This window comes from Antrostomus carolinensis, unplaced genomic scaffold, assembly GCF_000700745.2.
Source record: "Antrostomus carolinensis isolate BGI_N321 unplaced genomic scaffold, ASM70074v2 scaffold47757, whole genome shotgun sequence".
Classification (NCBI taxonomy): domain Eukaryota; kingdom Metazoa; phylum Chordata; class Aves; order Caprimulgiformes; family Caprimulgidae; genus Antrostomus; species Antrostomus carolinensis.
In genome coordinates, this window is record NW_010328953.1 from 9,129 (window position 1) to 20,083 (window position 10,955).

At 40.6% G+C, this 10,955-nt stretch overlaps 1 protein-coding gene across 1 annotated transcript in view; it reads left to right on the forward strand.

The window, feature by feature from the left end:
* EXPH5 (exophilin 5) overlaps positions 1-9,847 on the forward strand; it is a 13,788-nt gene extending 3,941 nt beyond the window's left edge. The window contains exons 3-5 of the mRNA XM_029086058.1: positions 869-917; positions 2,473-2,599; positions 4,503-9,847. Of these exons, the coding sequence (XP_028941891.1) occupies positions 869-917; positions 2,473-2,599; positions 4,503-9,847 (5,521 nt within the window). The remainder of the gene's footprint in view (positions 1-868; positions 918-2,472; positions 2,600-4,502) is intronic.
* The last annotated feature ends 1,108 nt before the right edge of the window (positions 9,848-10,955 follow it).

A 10,955-nucleotide genomic window follows, 5' to 3' on the forward strand; every position in this document is an offset into this window, starting at 1 on the left:
AAAAAACAGTTTCTGAGACAGGGAAGAACTGGCAATAAGCACAAGCTGAGCAACGTTTCTTTCAGAGCTTTTGCAGGAACTGTGTTTGCTTAGTTGTAAAATAAGGATCTGCAGAATTGAGCAGACTCAGTGAAGTCAAGTCCTGTTCTTGTTTCTTTAGTTTATTTTGTGTCTGTGTGTCTGCAGGTCACCCTGTAGAACAGAATGCCTTTTATGTTCAGGGCTTCTCAGCTTGTTCTAACCACTGCATTACTCACAGACACTCTAACCAGTTCTCTGACAAGCCCTTGCAGTCCTATATAGCTTAGGAAAGCAGACGAGCCTTCTACCATGTGTTAAAAATTGGTAAATTAAGGCTGTTTCGGGTGAGTAGCAGCAAGTTCCAAAGTTCGCTCCAAAACCGATCTGCTGCCTGTCCCTTCTCCTTTGCAGGGGCAGAACACAGCTCTGCATCTGAGCAGGGTGAAATGGAAGAGAAAAACAATAGAATTGCAGATACAGATTCACAAGTAGTTAACTTTGGCTATTCGTAGTACCTACTAAGTTATTGTTGTTTGGAAAAGGAAGTAATACCATCTTATCATAATGCTGGATCGAAACAATTACTTTATGGCTGTTGCAGACATTGAGGTATCAGTAGGTTGAGTTCATTCTTGGCTGTGCAAGCTATGACATTTGCAAGCTGACAAAGCCAAAGTCAATGGTACATTTCCCCAGCATTTTTTTGGGGGGGAAAGGATGAATTCTTCATAGAACAGTCTTATTTCAGATGCTTCGCAATAGCTGTTAAACTGCTGGATATTTACTACCTAGTAAAATTGCATCACATTCCTTTTGAAAACCAACGTTTAAATCCTTCTGCCTACAGATATGACAGTTCTGCAAGCCTGTCTTCGAAAGGGGAGGAAATGGCAACGGTAAGTAGCTTATCAGCTTCACTGTCAGCAGTGTTTAAACCACGGATTTTTCAAAACCTGGTCCCCTTTGTTTGGGCTGTTGATACGATGCCTGTTTAAATAGTGTTCTTGCAGTTCTTGTTTTAAACGTTGAGTAAAATGTCTGTGTTGTGAACCTCTTGAATGCAACAGAGTGAGCTTGCCCTGTTAACTGTACAAGTCCAAAGCTTTCCTAGGTAAGCCCTAAGTCTAGCTCTGATCAGGTTTCAGTTCTCTCCTAGTAAGGGAACAATTGCATGGATTATTTCCTAAACCAAAACCCTCACAGATTTTGGCAACTGTAACCAACCTGCAAATAGGTCAAAATTCACACTGAATAAATAATCTAGTGTATTTACTTTGTTTCTTTTCATTTGTACAAGGGTGAAAAAAAGTAGCTGACTTGGGCAGGCAGTAAGGTAGAGCATCTCCTGTAACATCTCCATGTGCAGAACTACTGTGTAAATGTAAATTTTGACAGTACAAAATTATTTTTGTCTGAATGTTCCATTTTATAAGCACAAGCTCAATTTAAGGATGAAACAACAGATTTATTTCTGATGTAATTTAAGTGCACGCTGTTGAAATAACCAGATCTCCTCCAAGGATGATATTTGCTATTTTAATTACTTTATTGCCCTGTATTACTAACATGTCTTTCCTCCTCTTCAATTATGTAGTATAACCACAGAGAGGACTAAGAAGGTATAGAGTATATAATCAAAGGTATAGAGGAGGTAAATTGGCCACCTCCCTTCTCTCATATTTCAAAAACAAAGGCATAATCTATATTAATATATGACTGAACAAAGATCTTATCAGAGAATCCTGCATATTATATAAATAGACTATTACAACTAGACAAGTAAAATACTACGAATATTGAAAACTAAAAAGTAGTAAGGGGTTTTATTAAAAAAGGAGGAAGAGTCTCAGCTAAAAGAAATCAATAGTTGTCTGCACTTCTACCATCTGAGTCTGTGAGGTGAGACAAATATGGATGGGACAGGAACCTCTCCAGCTTAACATGTAAACTAAACTCACATGGGGAATAGGATATCATTTTCCCCACTGCTAAGGTAATTTATCACAGCCCCCTAAAGTGCTGTCTGGCAATAGAAAATTGACTGTGGTGTTAAATTATTAAATCTCTATTGCAAGGTCAGTGTGTGAATTTAAAATGTGCTGGTTATTAGGAAAAACTAAATTAAGAGAGAGAATGCAATAAGGGTGCATATGGAGAGAATTAAGTAAACTATGCCCATTATTATAAGGTCATTATAATTCATGTATCTAAAACATGCTACAGTAGGAGGACAAGATAAACAAATCTCCTTATTGCATATCTAATAATCTCTAAAATGCATGCATCTTTGCAATCTTCAGTTGTATATTTTAATAATACAGTATTTAATGGACCCACAAAGAGTTTACTAATCTCTGTGACTTGTGACCTGATTTGTGATGTGACATTTGTGAAACGTGATTTGAACCCACATGTAGAACTAAAATCATGTTGCCTTACAATTTTTTACAGGCTGAAATATGTAATTCCCCAATGTCAACTGAAACAAGTAGTCATTCTTTTGATGCAAACCAAAATGAAATGATGGAGAAAAGTACACAGGAATGGAATGAACAGCTAGAGAAGGAGTTTTTCAGTGGTAAGTGTGTGTCCTTACTTTGTTCTGATATTATTGTTACCAGAAGTGACTGTGGTGACTGCTTTCAGAGAATTTTCTGCAAAAGCATAAGCTGTGAAGATACGGCTCTTTACTTTCTAGCATAGTGGCTACTTTTTGCTAGCTTCGTGTGACAGCAGAATGTCTGCTCTGGCATTGACTTCAAGGTGTGTCACTGATCACTCAAGAGTGCATTTCATCTCCTACCAGTTCAGAAGAGTCACACCTTAAAAGCATACATTGGTCTGTGCTGATTCTGACAGCAGCCCATATTGCATCCTTTAGATGCAGACATACAGTTATGTGAGAAGAATTTCATCCCAGTTTCCTGCATGCATAATTTTGATAATGATGAATTACTGGGCCTGGTTTTATGAATTGTAAAGGCTCAAACCACAGAAGCACGAGGCATTGTGGCATTCTGACAGCTTTCTGGGAGCCCTTTTAGCCCCAGTCAAAAGTTGCTGGTTCTTTTTTTTTTTATTTGTCTCACTGCTGGGAAGCGAGGCAAGATCAGACCCAGCCTGTGGGAGTACAGAGATGTTCTTCCATAAACTTTGTCAGACCTATGCAAAAAATTGTCCACGAATATTACTTTTTACCACCCAAAATTACAAGAGAGCATGGATTGAAAGCATGATCGGGAAGCAGTGGGTGAGTTGGCAGTGCTGGAAGGGGAGAGCACTGCATGGTGGACAGTGATTCGTCTGAAACTCACATGCCTGTCACTGCTTTTGGGTGTCAGTCATAACTCTGCACATTTGCCCACTGACAGAGAAAAACTTGCCTGATGTCCTCCAGATTGAAGACTCAGAAACAACTCATCTTTTTTCTTGTTCTAAATTGACTCTCTCAGGAGTCTTCTCTCTTCTGTGCTGAAGAGAAACTTAGAAAAATGGAAAAAATTAGTACCTTTGTATCACCTTTTATTCCAACTATACATATCTAGCAGTTCTTTCTTAATGATTCTGTGCTGTTAGCACAGATCTGTAATGACTAATCAGTCAGTCTTTTTTATTTAAATTGATTAGGAAATGCTTCAACAATACAGCCAGTCCATTTGTGTTTATATCTTACGTGTGCTATTTTCAAAGTACAAAAAGAATACAGTTAGTGAGGGCATAATTGGCTTTGCCAATAAAAATGCTTCAAATACATTGCTGTCACTCAGTCTTATAACTGAGCATCTTGGTTAACTGAGCTGTATATACTGTTTAACCCCAGTTCCTGAGACTGTCTATATGTATAAATACAGCTTTGTTGATAGAATGAAACACAGGTTCTTAAGTGTTTCAATACCCTTTTTTATCTAGAAAATGCAATTTTCAGTGCTCATTTTAAAGTGATAAGCTACAGTTTAGTGGAGAATGTCTGTTCTGAATAGAACAAATGGTGAACATGCCAGACCACTGAATAAGCTTGTTTGATGGTTTGCAGGTTTCTGTGTTTTCTTACAGTTACATCGTAACTTTGTGAGCACACAGAAAGGTCCCTGTTTGCCTGCTGAATTATTTTCAGGGATTTTTTGTTTACAAACTAGACTTAGGAAGTTAACACACGTGCACATATATAGCGCATGAGTAAGAATTCAGACTTCAAATTGTTTTGTTTTTCTTTTAAATATCATAAACACTCACATTTACTTAAAGAGCAGTTTTAAGATCAGTCATGGAGAAGCTCATTTCTTTCCTTGTAATCATAATAGGTGACTGCTGAAAGGTGCTGTGGAGGAAGACTGTGGTTTGGGAAGGGTTTTGAACGCTGAGAAGCTGACTCCTTTCAAAACAATTTCTGATTATTAATGTAGTACATGAAAATTTTTAACATAAATAGTCATAAGATTATGAAAGAAAACAAAACCAAGTATCTTTTTTTTCCTGTGCAGTTCTAAATGATCTAGATGACCAGCTGGCCCAGGAACAAGCCCAAGACCCATTGGACAGGACAGTTCCTACTAGCAGTGCATCAAATGTCCAATACAGTAGTGCATTCCCTACTTCAACGAGGCAGACTGCTAGTAGGGGGCAACACAGAAATGACTGGAGTGACACGCCTGGCACATTTTTCCCAGATGGACTGAGAACAATAAGAGCCAAAGACGAACACAAGATTTTCATCAGACCAAGGAAATTACACAGTGCATATATAAACTGGCACCAGACAGCATTTCAAGAAGATTACAGATATGGTGATCCAGTCGATGGAAATCCCCATCTGCTAAGCAGCAGGCTGTCTTCTGTTTCTTTTGGACGGTCTTCAGAAGGTAGCTTATATCCTCCTTCCGTAACACAGAACAGTGGATTTAGGCACAAGAGCTGTGTGAACAGGGATACAGCAGGCAGAAGTTACTCTGTATGTTCCCTTCGAAGATGTCCATCATCAGTATCTTCTGACCAGCTATCAGCATCTAGATTACAGTATCCGCTGGCAAGGGAGAGCAACAATGGTTTTGTACCAAGGTTTGGTCGACAGAACCCAAAGAGAATTCCTCTGTCTTCTATTGTATGGAACAACACACCAGACTCTCCTGCACAAACATCAGCTCAAGAAAAAGTGTTTAGAACCCAATCGCTGATGGAGTTTCATGCTACAGACCATGGTAGATATCCTAGTCCTTTGCAGGAAACCAAGAAATATGCATGTTACCACTCAAAACACCAGTACAGAAGATCTGTTTCAAGCAGCAATTGCTTTAGTAGAGTTAGTTGCCCTGACCAAGCTGCTTCTCCGTTGCCCTTTGATAACTGGGAAAATTATCCATTATACAAATCGGAAAATAATCTCTCTAGATCCTACTGTAGAGATGCTTCTTCTCATGGCAAGTTGTATGCAAACCAAAAAAATTCCCTTTATGGAAAAAGAGACAGCTATCCTTCTTGGGCTGATATCCCCCCGTACTACAGTGATGACGCGTTTATTTCCCCTGATGCCAGCTTTGAAGCGATTATGGCTAATTTAAATGACCAGCAGTGGGCACATACAAAGAATGCCAAGTTTGGTTCACAGCACCTGCAGAACGATTTCCACATGTATTCTCCAGAAAATGCAAATATCAAAAGGATAACAAGAAGTGCAGATATAACTTTTTCAGAATTCACTGAGGGCTGTCAGCCTTGGCTAAGTTGTAACTCTTCAGTTTCCTCATCTAGTATCAGAACTGATGAGTCAGTCTTTCCTAATTTGAAGGACCAAACAAAAGCTGCAGGACTGAACAGGAATTCAGTTGTCGTTACCCAAAGAAGTACTAAGGCAGACTTTGCACAACTACAAAAGGCTGAAGGTATGAAACTGCCAGATGAAGACATGCCGTTGCGGTTGGTTTCTCAACAAGCAGATACAAACTACATCAGCGCCCAGAGTTTTCCCTCTAACAGCCCTGCTTCTGCCACGCTGCAAAGCGACGCATCTCTCTTTAACACAGTGAGATCAAGGAGACAAACCCAAGGCACTGCCAGAGGAGATATTGCAAAAATGTATACATCAAATGGTGATAAAAGAAATGTTCAAATGAAGGAAAATGATTGCCCACCCAACAGTGTGTCCAGTCAGCCTCCCTGTGTTTTGCCAGCTGATGAGAGCAGGAAGGAACCTTTTCTTCCAAGTCAGAAAGAATGGGAACATAATCAACATTATGCAGCAAAAAGAGAGAGCATCAAACGGGATAATCGGAGTGCAGAAGCCATTAACCAGGCCACTCCAAAGGGACAGTCCTCACTGCTGAATGCTGCTCCTGTTCCATCCACTGAAAAGTTAGCCAACTCTCAAGGCATATTGGCCTGTCCTCCTGAAGGTTCGTCTGACTCCTCACAATGCTCTCCACAAGCACTTTCTCATAAAGATAATTCTAAGAGTTTAGGAACACTAATGAGCTCTTCAGTAAATTGCACAGTTACTGAATCTCAAGCAAAAGGTGGGAAAAAAGCTCAAGCGAGCAGAATAGGTGTTACCAAAAAGATTTCACAGAAAGCACTGCAAAATACAAGCACTTTAGTGACTGAGGACTGTAATGGTCAATTCAGTGCTAGTTCTCCACAAAATGGAAATTCTGGAAATATTTATATGCGTAGCTTTGATGGAGACCCCAAGACCTCTGAACAGAGTTTAAGTTATTTTTGCCTTGAAAAGGAAACAGGAAAAATAAGGAGTAATTCACCTTGTATTGAAGGGCTTCACAAGCAGGACAACTTGCTGAGACATACCAGCAGCTGCAGCATTACTGGTTCCCCTAGCAGAAACAGCCTCAAATCTCCTGACCCACTTGTTATTTATTACACTTTGCCTAGAAAATCAGCTAGCATTGCTGGTAGTATTATGTCAGATACACCCATCTCTTTACCTAGAGAAAGCAGAACAACATACGATTGTTTAAGGTCTGAAGCTCCATGCAGAGCTGATGCCTGTTTTTCTAATCAGAAAGGTGTGTCTTGTTTAGACTCAAAACGTTCCTTTTTAACATCAGCATCATTAAATGCTGCTACAAGTAACAAAGAAAAAGATCACCCCAGTCCTTTAACCAAAAGTCCTAATGATTCAGTAACTAGTAGCACGTCAGTTGAACTGTCAGACGGATGTAAACATCTAAGCAGAAGAGAATCCTCTGTGTTTTCAGATTGTAAGGAGAGGGGAAATTTTTTGCAGAAATATAAAACTACAAGCACATTTACAGTTTGTGTTGATGAAGATCATGTCAAGTATCATGAACTAGTTTCAATATATTACACATTACCCCGGAGGCATTCAAGAACATTTTGTAACATCTTTAGAGATAATCCAGAGGATGCAGATTTACCTTGTCCCAAAGAAAATGCTCAGTCACCAAGAATACAAAACAAGAAAAACGAAGGTCATGTCAGTTTAGCAAATGTTTTTTTCCCCAGTACTTTGGAAAAAGAGGTGCCTTCATATTCTTCTGACCAAGTATCTTCAGCTCTGGTCACACCTCAGAACTTAGGAACTGCCGTTGATAGTGCAGAAGAGAATTCCCACTTATCTCCTACCTCTGAGAAGATACGTACTTTAGAATCAGTGAGTGTGGTACATAAGGGGAAAGATAGTTCAGCAGATCATTCATTAGCAGAAAATGTGCTTTCTGACATGGTGGCAAAAGAAACTTCTTTTGGTGGTCCACAATCCACTGCAATAGTGGCTAAGTCAGGTAAGGCCATTTCTGATGCTTCATGCATCCAGAATACAGAAATATGTGTAAAAGAAAAGGAAATTTTACAAGCTGCCACACCGCTAATGTCCACTTTATCAACCCCTCCCAAGCCAGGCAGATGTTTAGAGAATCCTTTGTATTCTACTTCAACAAATAAAAATATTACACAGAAGGGAAACCCAGGAAACTGCTGTCAGCCCCCTAAAGAGAACACCAGTAACAATCTGAACAGTTCACCCCTCCACCCAGGAGAGAAGAGCTCCCTTGGAAGGAACAGTAACACAGAGCGTGCTGACATGCCGCTTCCTCCTGCGGAAGACACGTGCAGGGATAGTGCCAAAGTCAAACAGAGAGTAAATTTCCTACACCAAACGACCTCTCTGTATAATAATAAATGTAGTGGACTGCAATTAAGGGCTGGCAGTTCAAGAAAAAATGCAAATGATTTAAACTCCTGTAGCAAAGTGCTTTCGGAGTCTCAGAACAAAGCATCTGAGGTAAGCACAGCCTCCGGTGCTGATCCATTACTTCAGCTAGACAAAGCAGTCAGTGCAGATACTGAATTAAAGAATTCAAAAGTTAAAAAAGAGCAAAACTCACAGAGTTCTCAGATGGGCAAAGATTATAGTGGTTTGCAGGAATCAGAGAGGCCCTGTGAAGACAGCCTGAACTGTAAAGATAAAGTCCTCAGGGTTACACAAGATCAGAAGATAACACAGAGTGCAGAAGATGAGAACAAGCTTCTCTCTGACTGCACAAGAGACAAAGTCAAAGATATAGAAAAAAGGAAAAACAGGCCTTCAATTAAAAATAAACTGGCAGCTGTTTACAAAACAAGTCGAAAATTTTCTAGTAAAAATTTACCCCCCAAACCACACATAAGTAACATTTTTTCACAGAATGATGGAAGTGTCACTTCTTTAGAGGTCAACATGTCCCTTGACTCATTGATTTCAACGGATTCCCACCAGCCATTCCTGCACTCGGACAATGAAAATCAGAATCACAGTCTGGACCCTGATAAGAATATGCCAAGATCAAGAACAGCTGAGAATATGACTGAAAATCAGAATAATCCCTCTTTGCTTGTTAATAACACCAATTGGAGGTCTTTTACAAGCTCATACACCCAGAATGAAGCCGTCGGTCCCAAAAAACCTACAGTGAAAGTGGAAAAGAGGCCAAGTCTTACAACCCTCTTTCCAAACAAAGCAGTAACCACAAGAAATAAGAATTCCCAAACACTTGATCTCAGGTTAGAAAGCAGAAGCCAGCCCACCTCTCCCAGTGCTACTACATCAGACCCACTGGATGATAAGAAAAGAAGAACTAGCAGTCGTGCCTGCAGTCCTCCCTTGCCACTTCTAACTGACAAAAACTCAAACACATACGTAAACAGCTGCTTGCAGGCAGACATATGTCCAGAGCAAAACCTGACTTCCCAGACAGTGCTTGGTCAGTGTCAAAATACCTCTCAGTCTGTTAATTTAAAAAACGCTAACTTGCGTAGCTATCATCAGCTGTGCAAGAGTCACGCCAAAAGTCAGCGTGAGCGTCACCTTTCTGAGAGTATTTGTGCTCGAGATGCCCACGAGACCTTTGCCTCGGGAGGCAATATTCTACCAAAAGATGGTGTACATTGGAAGAGATTTAAATCTTACTCAGAGCTGTTGTCCTGTGATGAAAATGAAAACTGGGCATCAGATGATGAAAAATGTTACAGCACTAGAAATTTGATGTATCCTTCTGTTGAATTTGGTATATTTGGCAAAGAACAGCAGTTGGCTTTCCTGGAAAATATCAAGAGGTCACTCACAGAAGGGCGATTGTGGAGACCTTGTCTTCTCAATAACCCTGGTGCTCTCAGAGATGGAGAGACTCCTTCTATAAATAGGGCTGAGCTTTTGAGCTCGAGTTCTGCTGGGAGCAAAATGTCATCGGCTGCTTCATCCCCCCGAGAGCCGGCTGATATCTACCGGGAAGACCCAGCAGCTTATTCGGACTCAGACAGTGACACCACCACCGACGATGAGTACTACTTAGATGAGACAGATAAAGAATCGGAGCTGTGAAGGACCCATGGTACTAAGATGGCACGATAGCTTGGTAGTTTCTGGGCAGGTAAAAGCATGTTAAATACTTTGAGCCAGTTCTTATGCTGCCGTAAATTGGTACAACTTCATTAGTTTTCAAGAAGTTAGTATGTTATGTTAGCTGAGCATTTGACTTTTGTATTAATTATGTGGCTTCACCATTGTTGTTTCTCCTCATAGGGAAAAAGAATGTTAAAAAATCTCTTCCTAAAATAATAGAAGGTAAACAACTGTGGAGCTTTGGGCAGTGTAACTCCAGAGATGGCTTTCCTCTGAGTCAGCAAGCAGTGGCTTAGACTCCTGCCAGCTACTCTGTGCTGGAATGGATAAATTCTAGCTTGAGCTACTTTTTCTCACAAGACTTGACAGAAAAACAAGAGGTTACTTTGCTGATAAATTGCTGTTTCTCCAATTTTCCTCATATACCAGATCATGCATGATAATGCCAATCCATCCCACCCAACAAACACCACCACAAAACTAAACCTGTTCAATTTTTACAGCATATTCTGTATGAATGTTCTTTTTCTGCATTCCTGGGAAGCGTTGCAGCAGTGTCCCCAGGCGTGCTTGTTCACCTGAGGTGGATTCCACACCGGGATTGTTCTCCTCAGCACTGCGAGAGCAATGAGCAGTGTGAGTTGCAGAAGTACTGCCAGTACATAGGAAACACTTCAGCAAAGGGCACTGGAAAACTCACCAAAATTCCTGTTAAGAAACACAGCTGAGCATGGAAATCTGCTTTTCAGACATGGGAGATTGATAACCAGCACAGGTTTGGTTGCAGTTGAGATGAACGGCCGGATGACTGCTGTTGATTTAGGAACAGGTTAATTTGGGTGAATAATCCAACCCTTTAAACCATGCAAAATGCAGAAAGATTTACCCTATTTATTTCCTATCTAAACCTCATAGGTTGAATCCTAAGTTGTCCTAATAGTGGGAAGACAGTCGTGAGCGATACAACTTGTTATGTCCCTCAGTTCTGCCACTGGCCCTGTCCTGGGCTGGTCCCAGGGTGAGGCACCTGCAGCTGCTGAGCATCTTCAGGGCAGCACCACCTGAAGTGGCCTGGGAAGGCACTTGG